The 25,627-nt window shown below is 35.0% G+C and overlaps 1 protein-coding gene across 1 annotated transcript in view; it reads left to right on the forward strand.

The window, feature by feature from the left end:
- RSBN1L (round spermatid basic protein 1 like) overlaps positions 1-22,136 on the forward strand; it is a 78,367-nt gene extending 56,231 nt beyond the window's left edge. Inside the window, exons 4-8 of the mRNA XM_020880308.2 lie at positions 7,036-7,173; positions 10,912-11,054; positions 14,245-14,412; positions 19,907-20,015; positions 20,100-22,136. Of these exons, the coding sequence (XP_020735967.1) occupies positions 7,036-7,173; positions 10,912-11,054; positions 14,245-14,412; positions 19,907-20,015; positions 20,100-20,741 (1,200 nt within the window). The 3' untranslated portion in view covers positions 20,742-22,136. The remainder of the gene's footprint in view (positions 1-7,035; positions 7,174-10,911; positions 11,055-14,244; positions 14,413-19,906; positions 20,016-20,099) is intronic.
- Positions 22,137-25,627: the final 3,491 nt, after the last annotated feature.

The following is a 25,627-nucleotide window of genomic DNA, read 5'->3' on the forward strand; positions in this document are numbered from 1 at the left end:
TGTGTCCTTCACTGTCTCCTGGAGCTTGCTCAAACTCTTTGAGTCAGTGATGTCATCCAACCATCTCATCCTCTGTCGCCCCCTTCTCCTCCTGCCTTCAATCTTTTCCAGCATCAGGGTCTTCCAATGAGTCGGTTCTTCACATCAGGTGGCCAAAGTCTTGGAGCTTCAACTTCAGCATCAGTCCTTCCAGTGAATATTCAGGGTTGATTTCCTTTAGGATTGACTGGTTTGATCTCCTTGCTTTCCAAAGGACTCTCAAGAGTCCCCTCCAGCACCATAGTCTAAAAGTGTCCATTCTTTGGTGTTCAGCCTTCTTTATGGTCCAACTCCCACATCCGTACATGACTACTGGGAAAACCATAGCTTTGACTGTGCAGCCCTTTGTCAGCAAAGTGATGTCTCCGCTTTTTAATACACTGTCTAGGTTTGTCATTTTCTTCCAAGGAGCAAGTGTCTTTGAATTTCATGACTGAGCATATTCAACATAATTTGTGTTTTTATTTCCATCTAGATTTGTCATTATGGTGTTATAATTCCGATGAGCTGGCAGCTGCAATTGTGTATGCCTCTTGCCACTCCTTTCCCTTGTAATTGTGGTTTCTTATCCTTTATGATTTTTTATATTAGCTGGAATTATGCCAGGTGTAGAAACATACATGTAAGAAGAGTATCCTTATATGAATCATGGCCTTTGTGACATTTATTTTAACTATTTAGATATTGTTTCAGCTCTTACCTTTTTCCTTTTCCCATCCCACTGCTCTTGAATTGTAATTGTTGGATAAATTATTTTTGGATAATTGGGACTTTTTTCCTAGTGATTATTGTAGATTTCTTTTTGTTCCATGCTACAGAGGAAACTTTTATTTGCTGTATAAATTTCATTATTGCAGATGTCATGTAAATCAAGGCATACTATTTTTTTGTGTGTGTGAGCGGTGTGTGGATTATATTCTTCTATCTCAGATTTCATCAAGAAATATATACTTTTTGAATTTGAATATGTGTAGTTTTCCATGTTTGAAACATTAATTGTTCAAGCAGATTTAGCATATGTTTGAAGTATTGGGTTATTAATCTAGAACGTGAAAGCGTTAGTTGCTCAGTCATGTCCGACTCCTTGAGACCCCGTGGACTGTAGCCCACCAGACCGCTCTGTCTATGGAATTCTCCAGGCAAGAATACTGGAGTGAGTTGCCATGCCCTTCTCCAGGGGTTCTTCCCGACCCAGGAATCAAACCCCGGGTCTCCTGCATTGCAAATTCTTTACCACCTGAGCCACCGGGGGAGCCACAAGAACATTGGAGTGAGCTGCCATTTCCCTGTCGAGGGCATCTTCCCAACCCAGGGATCGAACCTGTGTCTCCGGCTCTGTAGGCAGATTCTTTACCCACTGAGCCTTTAGAAGTTGTATTAATATGAAGTTGCTCAGTCGTGTGTGACTCCTTGCGATCTGAACCCATGGACTGTAGCCTATCAAGCTCCTTTGTCCGTGGCATTTTGCAGGCAAGAGTACTGGAGTGGGTTGCCATTTCCTTCTCCAGGAAGGAATTAAATGATATGCATTGAATGGTATATAATTAAAAGTTACATTACAGTGTGTTTATTTATTTTAATTGGGGGTGTGCGTGTATGCATGCTAAGTCACTTCAGTCGTGTCTGTTTGTGATCCTATGGACTGTGGCCTGCCAGGCTTCTCTGTCCATGGGATTCTCCAGGCAAGAATACTGGAGTAAGTTGCCATGCCCTCCTCCAGGGGATCTTCCTGACCCAGGGATTGAACTCGCATCTCTTAATGTCTCCTGCATTGGCAGCTGGTTTCTTTACCACTAGTGCCAACCTGGAAGCCCTAATTGGGGTATAGTTGATTTATTATTATTAGTTTCAAGTGACAAAATAGTGCTTCCCAGTTTCTTTAGATTATACTCCATTTAAAGCTCTTATAAAATATTGTCATTATTTCACATTCTGTACATTATTTCCTTGTAGCTTATTTATTTTGTACGTGGTAGTTTGTACTTAACTCCCTGCCTCAGTCTTCCTTGTCCCCCTCCCCTCGACCCCTCTTCCCACAGGTAACCACTAGTTTTCTATATCTGTGAGTCTGTTTCTTTTTTGTTATATTCATTAATTTTTTAGATTCCTTATATAACCAACAACATACATAGTATTTATCCTTATGTAAGTAATAATATACATAGTATTTATCTTTCTCTGACTTATTTTACTTAGCATAATACTCTCTCAAGTCTATCCATGTTGTTGCAAATAGAAAAAAAATGCATTCTTTTTTATGGCTGAATAGCATTCCACTCTGTGTGTGTGTGTGTGTGTGTGTGTGTGTGTGTCTGTCTGTCTGTGTGTGTCTGTGTATGTGTGTATATACACACACACACCATGTCTTTGTTATCCATTCATCTGTTGTTGGACACTTGGGTTGCATTCATATCTTGGCTGTTATGAATAATGCTGCTTTGAACCTTGGGATGCATTTATTTTTTTGAATTAGCATTTTCAGTTTTTTTTTGGATATATACCCATGAATGAAATTGCTAGATTTTGTGTAATTCTATTTTTTAGTTTTTTGAGGAACCTTGGCTGTTTTCCACAGTGGCTACACAAGTTTACATTCACATCAACAGTGTACAAAGGTTCCTTTTTCTTTACATCCTCTCCAACATTTGTTATTTTTGATCTTTTTGATGATAGTCCTTTTGACAGGTGTGAAGTGATGTTTCACTATAGTTTTGATTTCCATTTCCCTGATGATTAGTGATGTTGAACATCTTTTCTTGCACCTGTTGGCCATGTATATATCTTTTTTGGAAGAATGTTCAGGTCTGGCCATATTTTAATTGAGTTACACTGTATTTTAAAATTCAGATTACTTTCTCAAGCTAAGATTGTAATGAATTTAATTTTTAAAATTTAGTTTTAAATTTAAGTATATTTATATCCATTCTATTGAGTCATCAGATTATTATCTTTAATATTTGGAGAATGAATGTTTAGAAGAAAATTCTTTCTTCTTTTAAACCTGATAGCTAAGTATATGTAATTTATATAGAGACCATACTTTCTAGTGGAATATATGTGTGGATTGCTTTTTGTTTGTTTGGTTTTGCTGTGAACCATTTCACTTGAGGTATCTTGGTTCCCCTATCAGGGACTGAGCCTGGACCCTTGGCAGTGAGAAATCCTGGAGTCTAACCCCTGGACCAGCAGAGAACTACTTATCTGTGGTTTTAGTAGTGGACAAACAAAATGTACTTCACAGTGTTAGCACATTTTGGTGAGAAGGGAAGGGACTTGTGCTTTTATTATAGCAAGTTATATGCGTAAAAGAATTTTACATATATATGTATTTTGCCATGAGATGACAAGAACTATGAAGATTCAAGTACCATATTTAACATTATAATCCAACATGTAGAGTCTGTGTTTACTTTATTCTTTAAAATTTAGTTTTTTCCATATATCCTTTGAAATATTTATGAATTTTAATAGGACATACTTCAAAAAAATCATCAACAAATATAGCATTGTTTAAGGAGCGTCAAACATAGGATTAGTTTGCTAGTGTGTGAGATGAGTGCAATTGTGCGATAGTTTGAGCATTCTTTGGCATTGCCTTTTTTGGGATTGGAATGAAGACTGACCTTTTCCAGTCCTGTGGCCACTGCCGAGTTTTTCAAATTTGCTGGCATATTGAGTGCAGCACTTTCACAGCATCATCTTTTAGGGCTTGAAATAGCTCAACTGGAATTCCATCACCTCCACTAGCTTTGTTTGTAGTGATGCTTTCTAAGGCCCACTTGACTTCACATTCCAGGATGTCTGGCTCTAGGTGAGTGATCACACCATCGTGATCATCCGGGTCATGAAGATCCCTTTTGTACAGTTCCTCTGTGTATTTTTGCCACCTCTTCTTAATATCTTTTTCTTCTGTTAGGTCCGTACCATTTCTGCCCTTTATTGAGCCCATCTTTGCATGAAATGTTCCCTTGGTATCTCTAACTTTCTTGAAGAGATCTCTAGTCTTTCCCATTCTGTTGTTTTCCTTGATTTCTTTGCAGTGATCACTGAGGAAGGCTTTCTTATCTCTCCTTGCTATTCTTTGGAACTCTGCCTTCGAATGGGTATATCTTTACTTTTCTCCTTTGCCTTTTGCTTCTCTTCTTTTCATAGCTATTTGTAAGGCCTCCTCAGACAGCCATTTTGCTGTTTTGCATTTCTTTTTCTTGGAGATAGGTGGTCTTGATCCCTGACTCCTGTACAATGTCACGAACCTCTGTCCATAGTGCATCAGGCACTCTGTCTATCAGATCTAGTCCCTTAAATCTATTTCTCACTTTCACTGTATAGTCATAAGGGATTTGATTTAGGTCATACCTGAATGGTCTAGTGTGTGTATTCTAGGTCTGAATGTGTGTATTCTTACATATACTCTCTTGGAAAGAAGAGAGTCCAGCACCATCCATTCATTTGACTTTTGCTTTAAAAGTATGTTTTAAGTACTCATTTCTTTACATTCCCTTGTGCTTAGCATTTCAGAAGGATTCTCTCACTGGAAATTCCTCCTTCCTCAAGTTAATTCGTTGATAATTGAGTCACTGCCCAAATCATTAAGTTGATCATTATTGATATTGTGATACAGTAGAATGAACCAGCTGGATGGCAAAGACTGGATTCTGGCTTGGTTAGAACTGGTTAATAGTTTAGACAGTTATTGAAGTTTACACAAGACAAAGAAGTTTGAAGCACAGAAAATTTACTTATTTGTGTGAAGTGGAAATCCTGCCTCTCAAATATGACTTGTAATCAAATGATACATTTCAAAGCACTTGTAAACTTGTGTTTAACAACAAAAGGTATTTGATTTCACTGAGATATTTATGAATTGTAATAGAAGTCTTAATTTTAATGAAGTCTCTCAGAAAGTCATGATCATTTGCAGATCTAGTACTGAGGCCACAATCTCAGAGTCAGCTAACAAAATTGATATCAGTCCTGATAATTTTGTTAAATTTTAAGTTGATATTTTTAGCTTTGTTAGATTGCATTACAGAAATGCATAACAATGATTAATTTTACTGTTGTGGTACTGTTAGTATATCTAAACATCTAGAGCCTAAATATTGTTGTAAAGTCAGATACTCACTTTCTGTTCTCTCAGTATTGAAGATGCTAGGAACTTTTGGGAGACAGGAAAAAGATCAGACCATGCGTACAAAATGGTGACACAGACCCCACCTTTTTTTTTTTTCTTTTTTTGTAACTTGAAGAATTGGGGTAAGGTTTTATGTTTCTGAGAAGTGAATTTTTGGCAGGCAGTTCATGAAAACTTTGAAATTCTGGTAAATGAATTTATTAAGACAATGATGTATCACTGTTAACAATGCTTTACTTATTATTCTAAAAAATAAAATTATCTAGTGTTTTAGTCTGGAGAAGGCAATGGCACCCCACTCCAGTACTCTTGCCTGGAAAATCCCATGGACCGTGGAGCCTGGTAAGCTGCAGTCCATGGGGTCGCTAAGAGTCGGACATGATTGAGCGACTTCACTTTCACTTTTCACTTTCATGCATTGGAGAAGGAAATGGCAACCCACTCCAGGATTCTTGCCTGGAGAATCCCAGGGACGGAGAGCCTGGTGGGCTGCCGTCTATGGGGTTGCACAGAGTCGGACATGACTGAAGCGACTTAGCAGCAGCAGCAGTGTTTTAGTCAAATATTCTGTTAAGATAGAACTTCTTTGTCCTGTTTTTGATGTGGTTGGGGGCTTAGATTCTTTGATACATAATACTGTGTTTACCAACTGTGGTTGTAGGGATTCAGCTTGTGATCTGAATGTATTTTAGAGTCTGTGTCCCTGATGTGATGAAAATTTACCCATTTAGATTTACCTGGTATTATTGGACTTCCCATTTTAAAACTGGGATAGGCCCAGGCAAACTGAGACAATGTTATTTTCCTATAAAGTTAGTGGCCAGAAAGGCTAATCCAGAGAAAAAGATGTTTGTTTATGAAAAGAATTTGTTTTGCTTTAAAGATGCTTGTGTTTACTAGTATTAGCATATGAGGTTTCTCTGTAACGTTTAGACGTATTTTTGAAATTTAGGACCGATGATTCTTGAGGTATAGCCTCTTTTATTTTGGTTTAAATTCGAATGATAACCATTTGCTCACACTGTACAGGTGGCTTTACATAATTAACTGTTTTCTTTCTTTCTTTTTTTTTTTAAGATTTATTCATTTACTTGGCTGTACCAGGTCTTAGTTGCAGCATGTGGGATCTAGTTCCCTGACCAGGGATCGAACCTGGGCCCCCTGCATTGGGAGCTCAGAGTCTTAACCACTGGGCCAGCAGGGAAGTCCCAACTGTTTTCTTTAGAAATCTGAGATCAATTTTTCCAGTTAAAGAAACTAAAACTGAAGGAATTTAACTGATTTCTACCAGTATAACTGGTAGATAGCAAATGTAGATTTGGAACTAGGACTTTTGGTTCTCCAGCTCTAGTAGGTTTTCATCAGAGAAATACAAGCTGAATCTTAGGTTAACATGCTAAGATCTGGAAAGGAACATAATTCGTGGTGGCCTTTTTGGCATACAAAGTACTGATGATGGTTAAATGCACTGTTTTCAGAGGGTCTGTTTCTGAAAATTCTGATGTAAAGGTATGAACCATTTAGGAAAATATAGGTATAGGAACTTTTAAATATAATTTCAGTAGCATTATAGATCAAATAATAAACTGTGTTGAAAGGAGAAACTGTATTATCAAGAAGTATGCTGTTTATCTCAACTCTGTTTTCATAAGCAGTGTGTAGTAATAAATAGCCAGAGAAGGTAAAATACCTGGATTTTGTGCCGATTTTTTTGGTTTGTTTTACTGTTTGTAAAAGGCTTTTTTGCCTTGTTTCACTTGCCTCACATTTTGTTTTAAAAATCTGAGACAGAATAATTTAGAATTATGCAGTGGTAATAGGAATTGTCTTATGTTTAATGTAATTAACTCCGTATCCTTCAGGTAAAAAGAACATATTCTCACGGTACTTATAGAGCTGGCCCAATGAGACAAATCAGCTTGGTGGGAGCAGTTGATGAAGAAGTGGGAGATTACTTCCCTGAGTTCCTTGACATGTTGGAAGATTCACCATTTTTAAAAGTAAGAGAAAACAATGTGAAGCAATCTAAGTTGTGGGTGTTACTTTCATGCTACAAGTGATACAAATCATGGCTTTTCAGAATTATAAAATTTTTTATTTCAGTTGATTTGGCAGGAAGGGAAGAGGTGAGAAACTAAAAGTAATTCTTGTGTTGTGTGTGTGTGTAACTTCTCAGGTACTAATTCTAATGGCAAAGCTGAGTGGTAGATCAGAAAATGATACTTGCCTGTAGCTGCCATTAGGAAAATAAGTTTCATTGGTTTATCACCTTTTTATAAACTTGAGTGCCAGAGGATTTAAGAAGTATAGGATGGGTGCTTACCACAGTGTTTGTGACTGGGGAGTGACAGTTTGGGTGTGTGGAAAACTGGCCTGGCAAGTTGTATAGCTGTATTTCAGCTTTGGAGATCCTAGCTGGGTTGGGCAAACCAGTTAACCTTTCTGGGCTTCAGTGTCCTCATCAATAAAATAAGGTATTTAAACAATGCAGCTTTAAGGCCCTTTTAAATTCTTTAAATGATTTTGAGCTGGATTCTGTTTTCTTTCTTCCTTTCCTCCCTTCCTTGTTTTCCTTCCTCCTCTCTTTTTTTTTCCCTTTCTTCCGTTTTCTTTCTTTTCCCAGTGGTTTCTGCATTCCAGAAAATATTTCTTCTTATGGGCTGCTAGCACTATCCTGTTGAGAGAAAAATCTCTGAACTATGTAGTTAGGTCAGTTATTTAATCAGTAATTCAAAGGTCAAAGTGTGACAAGATTAGTTTATCTCTAATACTTGGTACATATTCTGTAAAACATCTATTTTTTTTTTACTTCTCACTCAATTTTCTAGCCTATGTGTATATATATATCTTTTCCTTTTTCATCCTACTCCATTTTCCTTTTATTTCCTTTTTTTGTTCCTTTTTAAACCATTGGTTCCTTGTCTGTTTCTCCCAGCTAGTGACATGGAATTTGGTTGCATTTATTTTGAGTGGCATTTTAAAAATACCATCATTTCTTTTACAACATAGCATTTCCTTTATATACTCAGAATTGAATTAGAAGTTTCAAGCCTCATTCAAATTTATTTTTAAAAAATTGCTAAGATCATAAGCTTTCTAGACTTTTAGCTGTAATGCTAGATGCCAGAATAAATGGAACTATATCAGAGTTTTGAGTGACTGTAAATTAGACCTAACATTCTATTCATACTTAGTCAAACAAGTGGAACCAAAATGTCATAACATTTATAGTTAAGCAAAAATTCATAAGTTTTCTTAAATATATATACATATCTCAGAAACATAAACTGAAATGGGAGCACTGAATATGGAATAGTGAAACAAGCTAAATAAAAGTTAAAGATCGTCATACAGCCCTATTGTTTTTAAATATGGCTGCTTCCTTAGAATCACATTTGGAGCTGTGGAGAAGGAGGGAAAAATAAAAAAGCCTAGGCATTTATATTTGTCAAAAAATTCCAAGATAATGCGAATGTGCATCTGGAAAACAGGAAATCAACATGCGATAAAGTTTTATTAACTAAAGTACACATTTTGTTCAGATTTCACAACATTTTAAGCTAGTGTCCATTATTTGTTTTCATGCATTATTTTTAAGAGTCCACATCATATTTAGTTGCATTGAGCAGCTTCAGCTGCATGCAGCAAATTCTGATAAATTATTTTTTTCATTTTTATTCTGTTACAGATATTTTCTAATTTTCCTTGTTATGGCTTCTTAGATACACCTATCATTTAAAAGTGGATGCTTAATTTCCAAATAGATGGGTTTTTAAAAGTATCTTTGATGTTAATTTTAATTTCTCACCTAACTGCTTTTTTTTCTGTAATCACCCTCTGTGCTTTTTTAGTCTTTTGACTTTATTGAGGCTTTTCCAATGGTAAGTCAAAGATTTCTCTTGGTAAATGTCACATTGTACTTGAAAATATGTGAGTTATTTTCAGATAGATTTGGTATTGATTTCTAAAATAATTCCATAGTGATAAGACAACAGATTATGTATGATTTAAATACTTTCAGATAATGAAATTTTTGCACTGTTTTATGTCCCTGGATATGTTCCAGTTTCTCCTGGTTTATATAGTCTGTGGGAACTTGAATAGGGTTTGTATCCTGTTGTGTGAAAATTCTATAAATCTTAATTATGTTGAATTGGTTTATGGTGCTTTTCAGGTCTCTCTTATCCTCCTACTTCTCTGTCTTCATTTTATTAATTTTTGAGAGTTTGATATTGAAACTACAACTAACAATCTTAATTTATTTATTTAAAAAGTTGTAATATACTGGAACTATATGTAACTTTGTTCTGTATTTTCCAAGTACTCCTGTAAATGTTATCATACTTTCATAATTGAAGAACTAAAGAAAAAAATAAAAAATCATTAAAATATTTATATTTCAGATTTTAATCTTAAAAGTAAATGAGCCAAATATAAACGCATTCTTCCTGGAGTAATGTAATTTGACAACCTCCCCTTTTTGAAAAGGGGGGTGTAGTTTATAAATACCCATTTTCTCACTGTTCTATGGATGGGGACTCTTGGTCATTCCCTGTTGTTCCTGTTTTCTTTTCAAATATTTTAATGCCTGGCTTTAGACCAGCAACCTCTTCAAGGAATTACTACACAGAAATAAATTTTAATTTTGGTTTAGTTTTCCTCTTTGTTCTGTTAGGTTTTAATTATAACTACTCAAAGAGGTGGCCCCCTTTTATTTGAGGTATCCATTTTTTACAACTCAGTTGGTCATTTTTATAGATTGTCATGGAAGATAAAACTTGCTTATTTTGCCAATTTGTTAACATTATATTGTCGGGTTGGTTTATTTTCTTTCTCAGCTCTTGCCTCATCACAACAAAAATTTGGAATGACTGACTAAAGGGTTTAAGACAACTGACAAGTTACAGCTCAGTTCAGCTCAAGCAGGCAGATCTTTTATTAGATAGACACCCCCAAAATATGAGAGCAGGCCCACCCCAAAGGAGTCTTCCTTTTCCATCTGGGTTCCCCTTTTTATACTTCCAGTTTCTTCCTTTGGTTATGCTCTGTGCAAAATAGGGCTTGTACTCACCACCAGTCAATGAAAGGGAATGCCAATGGGCATACACGCAAGCCCGATTGACAATTCCAAGTCATATAACAGTAGACTGTGTTGTTTATATATTTCCAAAATTCAGTCTGTTATAATCAGATGTAGTATATTTATGAACCCTTAATGGGCCCCTAGCTGCCTAAGATTACTTGGGGAAGACCCTGTGGTTATTTTGTATCCACTGTGGGCCTAGGGTACATGTGGGGAAGTTGGAAAAGTCTCTGTGGTTATTTTTGTAGCATAATCTGTGCAGTCTCCTGTGTGTGTCTGGATGGGTTTTAGAGATCAGCTTGCATCCCTTTCAGCCAGGCCACCCCTTGTTGCTCATTCCTAACTTCCTACTTAACAATATGATCCATATATTTGGTAGAAAGATTAACAAATGATGAATACAGTGAATCATACCTCTGGCAGAATTGGAGAAGTGGAGGAAGCCATCCAAGAATAATTATCCTCTTGATGTGTCTGAAATAGAATATTTTGAAGGCAAACTTATGAATATATTAGAAACTTAGAAATATATTTAAAACAGGTACATAATTCAAATGTATATATGAAATTTTGTGAAGGACACAGTAGTCTTTAATGTATATTTGAAGATTTGTTTTAAAAAGTAATCGATTTCTATGTCATTATTTGCCTCTAGTGTACACTGCCCTGGGGGACACTATCTAGTTTAAAATTAGAGAGTCGGAAAGATAGTGATGATGGTCCCATCATGTGGGTGCGCCCAGGAGAACAGATGATCCCTGTGGCTGACATGCCAAAGTCACCTTTCAAAAGGAAAAGGTATGTTGGATATAAATGTTTATTGCTGGGAATGAGTGTTTGTACATTGGTATGTATGCATTTGTTGAGAATGAGAAAGTTGGAGGAAGAAGGTAGGGAAAGTTTAGAGCATAATTGAAATGTAAATTCAAAAATGGTTACACATGCTGATATAATTTCTTATAAATATAAGATATAAATAAAACATGAAAAATGGCAGGCAGATGACAAATTGTAACCAGAGATGGGAAAAAAATGTTATTCACAACAGGGACATTATAAACTGTATTGGAATAAATTGAATAAATATTCAGAAACAAATTTAAATAATATTTTAAGAAAACTGAAACATCTATGGAGTATATAAAGAAAGATTTAAGCAAATGTTTAGATCTATACTCTGGATTGAATACAAATGGTAGTCCTTTAGAATTCATTTGGACTCACACTTCCAGCACTGGATAAAATAATTTCAAAATTCATATGGAATAATAAAGTCAGCAGATAGTCTAAAAAGCTGTGAAAGAGAAGATACATGTGAGGGGGGAACCTCATCTTACTCAACATTAAAAATTACCATAAAGGTCAAAAAGATCACTGGAATAGGATAGAGTACACAAATAGATCAAATTATAATGGGAACTTAATAATAAGATAAATGGGGAAAAAAAGTTTATTTAATGAATAATGCTGGCATAATTGGAAGTCCATTTGAAGGGAAACAAAGCCATAACCCCAGTGTTATATAAGAAATAAGGGATTTGAACATAATAAGTAAAAAAAGAATAAAAATATCAGAATAAATACTTAAGCTTAAGAGAAACCTTCCTAAACAAAGATGCAAAAACATAATGGTGATACTATTGTGAGAAAAAAGACATCAACACAGCAAAGCTCAAAACTGGACTTGTAACGTGACAGACTAAAGTTAACATACAAAGAGCCTTTCTAAATGAGAAAATGTGAGAAAAAAAAAAAACCCAATAGATAAATAGGCCCTAGGCAGTCAATTGTATATTAAGTGTATGTTAAAACAATTATGGGATATTATTTTTAATACAGTGATTATATTACAGGGTGGTAGGTACATGAGAAAACAGGCTCATATATATTATTGGTTGATGGGTGAGCTTCTGTAATCATTTTTTTAAAGTAATCTAAAATAGCTCATAAAACTTCACACACACACACACACACACACACTCTCTCTTTCTCTCTCTCTCTCTTTGAACTAGGATCCCTAGTTTTCGGAATCTTTCCCCCAAAACAAAAGCACTAAAGGTAAATGCATAAGAATGTTAATTGCAGCATTTATTATAGTGAGATCAAGTATAAAATGATCTCATTGTCCATTATTAGAATGGTTGAATTCATTTTGTTATATTCCTATGAAAGAATGGGGCTTCCCTGGTGGCTCAGCTGGTAAATAATTTGCCTGCAATGTGGGAGACCTGGGTTCGATTCCTGCGTTGGGAAGATTCCCCTGGAGAAGGGAACAGCTACCCATTCTGGTATTCTGGCCTGGAGAATTCCATGGACTATATATAGTCCATGGGGTCGCAAAGAGTTGGACACAACTGAGTAACTTTCACTTACAGAAGAATGCGGTGAAATAGTTAATTTCATAGTATGAATTTTGTCTGTTGAGCTGAAAGAATATCTGATGAAAAGAGCTAAATGTAAAATATATGCTAAGTATGATTCTGTTTTTATGAAAAAAAATAAAAAGCATGTGTATAAGAGTATGTGTACACACAGAGAAAAGTGTAGAAAAATGTACATTAGGTTAACATTGTTGGGAATGGAGTAGGTGATCTTGGGGGGAGGTAATATGTTTTTTTTTTAGATAGGTAAAGATGGTCTCTCTTTTTATTATTAAAAAAAAAAAGAATAAGGAAAATGGTGATAGAGTAAAATGTAGATTACATGAGAGCATGGACAATGTTATGCTTGTTACAAATTTCTCTAGCACCTAGACAGAATGCCTGGTGCTTAATAAATAAATTTTTGTTGAATGAAATTTTTACAAGTTGATTTTTAAGTTGGGAGTAAATGGTAAACTTGGTATGTATCTCAATGATTAATTTAAATTTATAAATCATTTAGAGAATCCAAAAGCCTCTCCCCAGAACAATGTATATTGTTAACATGTAATTTAAGGGAGTTCACCAACCCCTTGAGGAGCTCAAGGATTAAAATCCATGGTATATATGGTCATTTCCCATCATGTTATAGTCTTACCAACTAATGAGAACATTGCCCTAGGCACTGTGCCAAATGCGTGTTTTTTTTTGGGGGGGGGCCAATGCTTTTAATCAAGTCTCAGTTTATTATAATGTGGTATAATGAGACCAGCCTTGCTTGTTTGAAAACCTGTTAGCTTTTCACAGAAAGCAACATCATCTTCTAGCTTTCTGATATCTGTAAAACATTAATCACAAAAAGGAAAAAAGGATATTAAAGCATTGTGTATGTGTCTTTGTGTCTCTGTGAATGTTTGTATAAAACTTTAAGACAAGAGTGCACAAAGAGCGGTGAAGTAGTAGAGATTGAGGGTGGGAGATAAAGAGAACCAAAAGGAAGAGTGACCCTAGGGGATAAACTAGGATGAGATAAGAAAATAATGGGGGCAATCCTGATTTGTCTCTGTAAGCAAAAGAAAAATCATACAGGGTGATAAATAAGATGATGACTCCTAAAGTAAATTCTCACCCTGTTCCCCTTCTGCAGCAAGATTTGAGAGGGTTTCTGCAGTGAGGGAGGCTAGGTGGCAAGCAGTTTCTGTATGTGTAAGGATTCTAGAAGATGAGTGGTGGAGGAGAGGGCCAGTGGGAGATGTCTGTCCTCCACAGTGGAGCTACAGTGTTTTTTTTTCCCTCCTACTTCCAGTAAACTATGTGTGTTTTATGGAAGCACTTATTGCCAAGTGTTTTCTTGCTGTTTATATTTTGGTATTTCTCCCACAAGAATATAAACTCCCTCGAGAATAAGGAATTTCTCTTATTCCCTGCTGTCTTGTTGACTAGCTCTAGTGCCCAGGTGTAGTACCTGACTTACAGTAGGTAAATATTTGTAAATATTAATGCATTTTAAAAAGTTAAACCTGTGAATGCCTTAATACAAATGTTTGAAGGCAGTTAAGCCTTAATATTTAAGCCTACCTCTGTCTCTTTATATACATATATATATGTAAATGTTTTTTTAAAAACAGAACTACCAATGAAATAAAAAACCTGCAGTACCTACCTCGAACTAGCGAGCCCCGTGAAATGCTCTTTGAAGACAGAACAAGAGCTCATGCGGATCACATAGGACAAGGGTTTGAGCGACAGACTACCGCTGCCGTTGGAGTGTTGAAGGCTGTGCACTGCGGAGAGTGGTACGTGTTCACTGCTGCTCCGTAGTGGCCCCTAAACTTCTTCTTGGGAAGGTTTTCAGTAATTCTTCTTCATGTGGAGGAAAAGGTTTCAGTTTCCTGTTTTGGATATTGTTTTTGTGTAATTGCACTAAAGATTTTCACCTGATAGAATCTAGATTTTATCTTTTGGATTTGACTGAAATAGTTTGGTTTTGTACGTGACTGGAGTTGAAAACAGTTGTCTTACATACAGTAATGGAAAACCCAAGGTTCACTTGATGCTTACTGTATGTTCATTTACAAATATTCAGTTAATTTTCTCTGCTTTTTGACTCATAGTTTTTACACAAGGAGACTAAGATTCAGGACTATCAAATAGTATTATCATAGTCATATAGCTAATAAGTGGTAGAGCTCAGTCTGATTTCAGAACTGACTCCAGCTTCTTGTCCTTTATACTGTTTTAACTTGCTGTCTTTTTAAGGTTTGGTATCTATTAAGTGTTTGTTTACCTTAGTATATTAGATTTTTCCAGCTATGCTTGCAAGTTTCACTAAATCTTTTGATAGATTAGAAAAAATTGATAATTTTCTTAAGGAAAATGGATAATATACTTAAGGTGGTTGTCTCATACATTAAGAGAATTTCCATTTACTAAATTGACAAAACCTGTAGAGCAAAGCTATATTTATACTGTAACGTAACTTTGGTCAGTTAGGTTTTGTTTTCAAATTGGGTATTGTTTGGGTATGAAACTTAAGTTGAAATATGCTATTTTACTTATTAAAGCAGTTGAATTAAATACTTAGCATGTAAGAAAGTTTTCTAAGTAAAAAAAAACTTTAATTCTGAAAATATAAAATGTCAGTATTGTTGCATAAATTTATAAGATGTTTTGAATAATATGGCCTGTATTTTCTACATGAGGAAATTGTATTTTCAAGAGTTGTGAATACAAAATTGACCCTATTTAAAAAAGAAAATTTAAAGTAATATTTTATAGATTAATACTGAATGGGGAAGCCAGTGTAAACTGACTTTCTTCCTTAACATAAATGAAGCTTTATGATTTCAGATATGCAAAGTAGCTAGTACCAAGCTAACCCTATGAGTTCTTTAGGAAAATGATGTTAATAATTTAGTCATTTATGATTCAATAATAATAATAATTGTGTTTAAGTTAAATGGTAATATCTGTGGTGATTCCCATACAGTTTCAAAGTTCTTACTATAATCTGGTTTAAAATGCTAATTTTGTCAAAGACTAAAGGCAGATTTGTCTGTGGAAATCAGTAAAACAAACCCATTTCAGATTAATGGGATTTTTCGTGAATGTTTGGTAAAAAGATTTAAGAATGGCATCAAAATTTATTAGAGTGAAATCTGATTTACAGATAGTATTCAATAATGTTAGCCACATGTTTATATTTTTCCTCAGAGATAAATATTCTTGTTCCTTGGCCTTAACTTTATTTAAATCTCTTTCAAGTTTCTTTTAATTATTGTTCTTGTTTGCTTTTTCTCCACTTTATATGTGATTTGATGTTAGAGATTGTTTCCTGGCCTTCACAGGTCCATCATAGTTCACTATAGTTACTGAATTAAAAAGTGCTTGAAGCTAGCAATTTCATAGTGAAAAAGACTATTGTCAAATTATATTAGGGGCCAGATTTAAGAATATTCCTGAGATAGATTTTGGAATGAGATGTTGCTAGTTATGAATTTTCTCACTTTTGTAAAATACAGTTTACTTTATCTACCAGTAATGCTTTGATCTCTTCAGTTCAGTTCAGTCACTCAGTCGTGTCTGACTCTTTGCAACCCCATGAATTGCAGCACGCCAGTCCTCCCTGTCCATCACAACCCCCCGGAGTCTACTCAAACTCATGCCCATCGAGTCTGTGATGCCATCCAGCCATCTCATCCTCTATCGTCCCCTTCTCCACCTGCCCCCAGTCCCTCCCAGCATCAGGGTCTTTTCCAATGAGTCAGCTCTTTGCATGAGGTGGCCAAGGTACTGGAGTTTCAGCTCGAGCACCAGTCCTTCCAATGAATATTCAGGACTTGATCGCCTTCAGGATGGACTGGTTGCATCTCCTTGCAGTCCAAGGGACTCTCAAGAGTCTTCTCCAACACCACAATTCAAAAGCATCAATTTCTCGGCACTCAGCTTTCTTCACAGTCCAACTCTCACATCCATACATGACCACTTTGATCTCTTAGTGTTATACTAAAGATAGTAAGAAAATAATTTGGTTGATACTTTTTTAAGATGGTTTCATGGCTCTGATGCAAACATGGTTTATGATCGCTTTATTATTGTTTCTTGCTGTTAACCTAAGCTGTGCTAAGGAAATTGGAGCGCTGTCTTAGTGTTCTTATCTTAGCATTTTGAGTTCTCCTCTTTTTCTCAAGGAGACATTAGGTATTAGATGATTGATTTTATCTTAGAGCCTGGCTTAACACGAATTTAAGATACAAGACTTAAATTGATTTAGACTATAAAGAGATCTTAAACTAGATAAGACTTGTGAAGTGTTGGTCAATTTTCTATCACTTTAGTATTAGGAAGACAGAATTCACATAGATTTATATATTCAAGGTTGCCTCTTGGAATTCAGTTTTTTGAAAAATCAACTAATGGAATATAATTCGTATTCAATAATACAAAACTTGTTATAAGTATACAGTTAGATGTGTTTTGACTAATATATACAGCCATGTTAACCACTACCACAACTAAAATATAGACCATTTTGTTTTTCTTGTATCCCTTGACAGTTAATCTCTCCCCCATTCTTACTCTAACTCGAGACATCTATTAACCTATTTTCTGTCTTTATAGGTTAGCATTGCCTAGTCTAGAATCTCATGTAAATAGAATCATATATTGTCTGACTTCTTTCACTCAGTATGATAGTTTTTAGGTTTATCTAAAATTTAGTGTTAGGTGTCTTAGTAGTTCATTCCTTCTTGTTGCTGAGTGGTATATCATTGTATGGATATATCACAATTGATTTATCCATCCACTTGATGATAGACATTTGAATTGTTTCCAGTTTGGGGTTTTTATGAATAAAGCTCTTGTGAACATTTCCTTACAAGACTTTGTGTGCACATATAATTTCATTTCAGTAAATACATAGATATGGAATTACAGGGTCTTAGAATAAGGTACAATAATTGTGTGTAGAGATAATTCTAAGTCTACAAAAGAAGTACTAGAATTTATCTAAGTCACAGATAAGGCAATATTGAAAAGTTAGTTGTATATAACTATATTTTAGCAGTAAATACTTTGAAACATTTTGAAAATGAAAAAAAAATAATGCCAGCTTGTAGTAAAATAAAAATTATGAAATACTTAGTTTTTTTACATAAGTGACTTACACTAAAGACTACAAAACACCAATGAGAAAAATAAGATTTACAGAAATGTTAGAGATATACCTTGTTTATGGATTGAAAGACTCCATATTATATGTCAGTTCATTCCTTTTCCCCACTTTTCTTTCTTACCTTTTTTAGTGTTTCATTATACCTCCACTGACTTCCCAGGTGGTACAGTGGTAAAGAATCCACCTGCCAAGGCAGGAGACACAAGAGGCATGGGTTCCATCCCTGGGTTGAGAAGATCTCTTGGAGTAGGAAATGGCAACCTGCTCCAGTATTCTTGCCTGGAAAATTCCATAGACAGAGGAACCTTGCGGGCTTCAGTCCATGGAGCTGCGAAGAGTCAGACGCAACTGAGCATGCACTGTTATACCTCCACTATTTGTTTAGTAGTGGTTGCCCTAAAGTTGTCATAGTGTGTCTTTAATGTAATGGGTAAGAATTTTCAACAGTGTACTGCCATCTTTCCATGCCCCCATTTATGGCCTCTGTGTTAATTATTATACATTTTGCCTTCTATATTCTATAACATCACCCCCCCACCATATGTTGCTTCCTTTGGCATTAAGGATATATTTCTGAAAATATTTTAAAAATAAGAATAAAATAACTTTCATATTTACTATTACTTGCATTCCACATTGCTTTGAATAGATATGCATTTGCATTGAAATATCATTTTCCTTCAGCCTGAAGAAGTTCTTTAACATTCTTTATTGTGCAATCTTCTGGTGACAGGTTCTCTCAGTTTTTGTCTGAAAATGATTTATCTCACACTTTCTTAAGGATATTTTTTGGGATACGAAATTCTAGATTTACTTTTTATTTCAAATACTTTAAAGATAGTCTGCTTTCTTCTGGCTTGCATTGTCACTAATGTAGCGTGCAATCATTCTTACACTCTTTCCCTGTATATTAATATGATGCATAAGTTTTAGATTTTCTCTTTATCACTAGTTTATTAAAATAAATTGGTTATGATTTGCCTCAATATGATTGGGGGGGGTGGTATTTATTTTGCTTGGAATTTTATTCCAGAATCCATTTTGAGCATCTTTTGTAAACATGTATGTGTATATTATTAATTAATTGAAGAGTTTGGGGGTGTTTAGAAGTATAATTAAAGATACTATTAACCTCCACAAGTAGAATGGTAACAGTTTACTTTATAAGCACTTTCCTAATAAATGCCTCTTAACTTTTTTAACTTTTAGGGATTTACTGTATCATTGCAGTTATATACACCTAGATTGAAAGAATGTATTCCCTTCCTCTCCATATTTACCTCTGACTTCTATGTTGTATTTTTAATTACATAGTTAATTTTTTGAAGTACTGACCTTAACTATAAACACTTAGTTTTTTGATTTGCATAATTTAACCAAGTCAAGTCAATTTAATTTTTCAAAACATCGTTAAATATAGCCATAATAAAATGAGATGTGGCTGCTTCTGGAAATCCCCGCCTCTTTCCAAGAGTCCTGATGACATGTCTTCTACTCCTTAAAATTTCCTTTGTTCTTCTCCCTTCCTTGATCAATGGATAAAGTTTCTGCTCTGCTATGCCTATATATTTATATAAATAATAAAATGAGTTCTTTTATCCATATTTAGGTTAAATCTCATAATGTTATCCTTTGTTTAAATATGTAAAGTGGTCTTCTAATTACAATTTATTTCTAAGATAATACTTTGATTTTGACCATAAACTAGTTTTGCTTTGAATTAATATATGTGTGTGTGTGTGTGTGTGTGTGTGTATGGACATATATATATATATATTTGGCTGTACTGAGTCTTAGTTGCAGCGAGCAGGGTCTCTTGGATCATGTGGGATCTTTCATTTCAGCACATGGACTCTAGTTGCGGTGCACGGGCTCAGTCGTTGTGGCACATAGGCTCCGGGGTGTGTGAGCCCAGTAGCTGTGGTACCCAGGCTTAGTTGCTCCATGGCATGTGGGATCCTGACTGTGAGTGGAACTCACACCTCCTGCATTGCAATGTGGATTCTTCTTAAGCAGTGGACCACCATGGAAGTCCCTTCTGCTTTGAATTTAATAAAGACTTAGCAGAGTAAAACATTAATGGCAGACTCTTCATTATCTCTTGTTCTTTTTTTTAGGCCTGATCAACCCCGAATAACCAAAGATGTAATTTGTTTTCATGCTGAAGATTTCTTAGAAGTAGTTCAACGAATGCAGTTAGATTTACATGAACCTCCACTGTCCCAGGTATATTTAAAACTAGTATTATCCTCAGTTTAATTTTTCTTGTGGAAAAGGCTTACTGGTATTTTGTGTTTTGTTTTGTTTTAGTGTGTCCAGTGGGTTGATGATGCAAAACTTAATCAACTGAGGAGGGAAGGCATTCGCTATGCCAGGATTCAGCTGTATGATAATGACATTTATTTTATTCCAAGGAATGTTGTTCATCAGTTCAAGACAGTTTCAGCCGTATGCAGTTTAGCATGGCATGTTCGGCTCAAGTTGTATCATTCAGAGGAGGGCACTGCTCAGAATACAGTTACTCATGAAACAGGGACATCACCAGATTCCACATCATCAGTTCTGGGACCTCACACTGACAGCACGATTTGTGCTGTAAGCAAAACCTCCTTGGATTCTATTTTTTCAGACAAACTTCATTCTAAATATGAATTACAGCAGATTAAACATGAACCTGTTGCATCTGTAAGAATCAAGGAAGAACCTGTGAATGTTTATATTCCTGAAAAGACTGGAGCACCGAATAATATGGATAGCAAGAATGTTAAAGCAAAATTGGATCATGTTCAGTTTACAGAATTTAAGATTGAAGTGGACTCTAAATTTGAAAATAGCAACAAAGATTTAAAGGAAGAATTGTGTCCTGGAAGTCTCATAAGTCTAGTTGATACAAGGCAACATAGTTCAACACATTCAAATCAAGAGAGAAAAGATGATGACATTTTGTGTTAAATTTGTACATACCATTTAAATTTTTTTCCCCTAAACTTAATAGTGTAATAAAGATTCATGAATTCTGAAAGCAAGCCGAGGACTTGCTCCCAAGTCTGTTACAAAATATAGTTTAAGTAGCTTTGTAACATTCCTCAGTGCCTGTCCATAACTGTGAAGTAGCAAAGCACTTAGGGCCAGAAGCACTGTCAACACTGCAGGTTTAAAGAAAGCAGTCTTTAAAAAAATCCTTTGAGTTGGAGTTGTAGGTTTTAGAATAGAGCTGACATTACCATATATATATATATATATATTTTGTAATATGAGCCAGAATTCTTTTTTGACAATTAAGGCTTTTCCATAGAGTTTATTTATACCAGTTTTTTTTTCCATTTTAAATGTGTCAGCACTGTAGTGTAAATAGCTTTTAAAAAATCTTTTTAGTGTGATTTATACTGAAATGTGAGCCACTTAATAAAGGTTCATAACAATAAACATGTTTTCTGTCGGGTCTGCCAAAAACAAAAAGCAACATTCATTTAAATCATTTATTTCATCTGTTATGTTTCTGCTGGTATATCAAGTGCTAATGGAGTGCAACTGTATGTATTCAAATCTAGTTAATATTTAAGTTCCCCACACTGTGCAAGCATTTTTAAAACCAAGATTCAGTTATGAAAGCATATTTATGTGTGTGTGTATGTATGGGAATATATATATATGTTATCATATTTTGCATAACTTCATAAATTGCTGAATGAGTATGTGAAACTTCCTATACTCCCTGGAATATATTTTAAAATATTTCAATGTTAAGAAAGCAGTTTAGGTAATAGAAAAATGTTATAAGTTGGGAGAAAAAAAGGTATTTTAGTGGTATCTAACCCTTCTAACTAATGAAGTAACGTGGCCAGATTATATAGCCCTATTACGTGAATTTTCTTTGTAGTGTGTGGAATAAGAAGTTGAGAAAATTTTCTTATTAATCAGCACCTATACTGTATCTAATAGTAGCTGGGAAAAAAATGTTCAGTTACAGAAAGCTTAATTGCGTGCAGTTAAAATATTTTATTGCATATTTCTTGAGGAACAGGAGAAAAAGATGGCAAATACAGCATATTAAAATAAGAGCAGTGACTTAACTGCCATATACAGAAGTATAATTAACAAAATAAAATTTGTTACTTGATCTTTCTAAGCATCCCTCTCCCTCCCTTACTAAAGTAAACAACTTAGATTTTTTTCTTTGAAAAGAAGCTCTGGGAAACTGGCATAGGAAACAGGATTGCCAGTGCCTCGCCAAAGATGATTAAAACAGATCTCTTCAATGATGGACTTTAGCGCTGTTTCAGATTGCTTTCATTATTGTAATAAAAGTCAAGCAAATGTCTCTAATGTTTGCTTTGATGTTAAGAACTCTGCATTTGCAATTTATTTTCTTTAACCTGAATTTGGTATTTTTCTGGGCTCATGCTTTGGTTGATACTTTCAGCTGGAGTTCTCTGTGCTGCTGCCTTTTGAGCTTGTGTAGCTGTTCCCATTCAGTGGCTTCTGCGGTGGCCCATAAAGCTGCTTTATCTCTCTGATGAGGGAGAAGCCACTTGAAGGCATTTCGCTAGAAATAATAAACTGTAGCAATGGTGTCATTTCTGACCTCCAATTTAAAAGGGCAGGCAAATATTATACAGAAATATCATTGGTTTGTAAGAAATCAATCAATTTGCAGCATATGAATTTTCATGGAGTAAGGAAAGTATAAATCATCAAAATGTAAATAGGGTTTTTGTTTTATAACTTTCTTATCTTTCTTCTCACTACCTTTATCTTCAATTTTAAGCTAAATTTATGTATTTACACCTACTTTGGGGAGAGACAGAAGTTTATAATAAACCAGTATTGAAAATTGAGAGAGAATGTGATTAAAATGTTTAGTTTTTTATTTTTTTAAGTGAAGGGTGGTATATTTAACATGGTTTGCTTTAGCTCCATTTTTCCAGTGTCACACACATAGATGCATGAGACCATACTGTAAGAAAATGTCTTTAGGATATCCCTCCAAAATACATGAGCCTTAAACTTTTAAAGACATACCTAAAACAACCAGAGTGGTTACTTTTCAAGTGTAGTTTCCCGTTTAACCTATTGTCAAACTTCTCCATATTTTGAAAATTTAATTGTGTTGTAAAATGCATACATCCCCGTAGAGGAGAAATACAAGTCAGGGAACCCAGATTTTCAAGATTCAGCCTTGTTCCCTTGAGTCATGCTTGTCTTCCTGTCTTACAGATTATAGTTTTAAAATTCTCTCCAGATGCAACCTGAGAGCTGATTGGCTCCATTTGCTACATACAAATAATATGAACTTATACTATAGGGAATAAATGTTATTATGTAAATTACTAAATTGCTATACAGACCTTTACAAAAAAAAAGCAAAACTAAGGTACCTCAGTGGTGTCTGCTACAGATATTTTTTTTTTTCTTTTTAATTATTTTTGGTCATATCCTCTTTGGTAAGTAAGATATATTCCATACTCAGGTTAGCTATCAAAAGAATTAAGCATTTGTGATATTTGGTTGAAAACTTTTACTAAAGCCATATTTATTATCTTCTTTGTCGCTACAGCTATTGACCTTAAAGATTAGGTTGACCTAGCACAGCACTGTGTGTGTGTGGCTGTGTGTGTGCGCGTGCGTGCACATGTGTGCATGCATGCATGTGTTATAAAGTTATTGGAAATACTGTTTCCACATATATTCATTTTTTTATCCATTCTGTAACTGGCGGGTGGGGGGGTGGTCATGGAAGGTAGGAAATATTTTATTTCTTGGGTTAAGTATTCAAGGTTATTTCATTAGTGTTCCTGAATGTAAAACAGGTTTTTCCTGAATACTTATGGCAGGTAAGATCATCTTTGTAAATAATAGATTAGCACTCTTTTGGTATATTTGGATTAATTATTTTTGGGGGTAATTTCATTGTCATGTAAAGCAAATATCAGTTTATTTTGCATTTAGCAAAGGTGCAGGATTTATTTTTGGAGAGGAATTTTCCTTGTCTTTCACCTTTCAATAAATACTAAAATTGATAATTGTGATAATTTAAATTTGTTTTGTAATTATTTTCTTACATTTGACATTTTATTTTCATCTTACATATTTGAAGTTCTTGTTTATCTTCAACAGAAACCATAAGATCTTGAAGGTGATTCCCATCTGAAAACTGTTTTTTCTCCTAAAAACTATGAAACAGAGTTGACTTCTGTCAACAGAAGAATAGTAAAGCTCACTTTAAAAAATGTTGCTAAACTAGGAAGGTATGGGTGCCAGGGCATAATGGTAAATTGCCTCCCTTTCCTCTAGATATGACTGTTTTAATCTTGAGGCGGAAGGACAAAAGTGCCATTGTTTTCAAAATACTTTTAGCCTGGTAAAATGTTACTTGATGGGTTTTATATGTAGCTCATTCTTAATCTTCCTTCCTCTTGTTTAACTACTGTTGATATGTAAACAAAATTTTACTGGTTTTAGAATGTGCTATGAAAGAGTTATATTAGAATGTGCATAGAAAGAGTTTTGTTGGTAAGATTTGGTTCTGACAGTATACCTTAAATAAGAAAGTTCGGAGGACAGCTCAAGAGAGCTATAAAATCCTATCTCTGTCCTGGCTTTTCTGTTCAACTCTTCATGTAACCCACTACATGCTGCAGATGGGAGTGAGTTTTTTAGAATGTTAAGCACAAGGAACCTAAAAGCAGTGATGTCTTTCCTTTTTTAAGTTTACAGATGTATATCATCTCTACTGGGAGAACAGGGAAAGGAAGGGGAATACATCTTTCTAAAAATTTTGCATTTATCTTCCCTTCAGGACTTCAGACCCAAACAGGGAATGTGAATGACCTGAGAACAAAATGTAGGAAACTGGATTATGTTAACTAGAAATTAAAAGTAGAATTTGTACTACTTGTATGCTCTGTTACTATTCTCTACCTTCTAAGAACTGTACGATTAAAATATGAAACTCTGAAATTCAACACAGTTTGAAGTTTAGATTTTATGCATTTATGTTTTTAAAATGTTAATTAAAAAATATTTTTATGTTTATTTGGCTGCCCCAGCTTTTAGTTGCAGTCAGTCTTCATTGCAGGGCATGCAGGATCTTTTAGCTGTGGCATGTATGAATTGTTGTTTGTTTTTTTTCAGTTGCAGACTGTGAACTCTTAGTTGCAGCATGTTGGATCTAGTTCCCTGACCAGGGATCAAACCTGGGGCCCCTGCATTGGGAATGTGAGGTCTTAGTCACTGGACCACCACGGGAGTCCCTAAAATGTTAAATCTTTACCCTTCCCTATAAAGTTCATTGCTGCTGTGCTGCTGAATACTAAGTGTGCAGACTCAGAGGCACTTGCAAATACTTTACGTTAACAGTGTTTTAAAACTTTTAGACAGTTCAATCCCCACTCCACTCTGAAAAAAATTTTTTTAACATTTATTTGACTACATCAGTCTTAGTTGTGGTCAGTAGTTGTGGTGCACAGGCTTAGTTGCCCCAAGGCATGTGGGATCTTAGTTACCTGATCAGGGGCTGAACCCATGTCCTCTGCGTTGCAAGGCAGATTCTCAACCACTGGAACGGCAGGGAAATCCCGAAATTTTGTTTCTTAACTGAATTGATTGATTTTTATGTCAAAAATCTCAAGTCTGTCTAAAAAACAAAAACAAAAAAACCTTGAGTCTGACTTTATGCTCTTGTTCCCTCTGTCTTCCTAACAAAGTTCTTGGAAATCTGTCTGCTTCACTTCATCTCACTAAAATTTCATTTTAATTCGCAAATTTAATTGTTCAACCGAAGTGATTCTCCCAACTGTTCACTATAGACTCCAGTGACTCCATGTCTTAATACTTCC

This window comes from Odocoileus virginianus, chromosome 1, assembly GCF_023699985.2.
Source record: "Odocoileus virginianus isolate 20LAN1187 ecotype Illinois chromosome 1, Ovbor_1.2, whole genome shotgun sequence".
NCBI classification, from domain to species: Eukaryota; Metazoa; Chordata; class Mammalia; order Artiodactyla; family Cervidae; genus Odocoileus; species Odocoileus virginianus.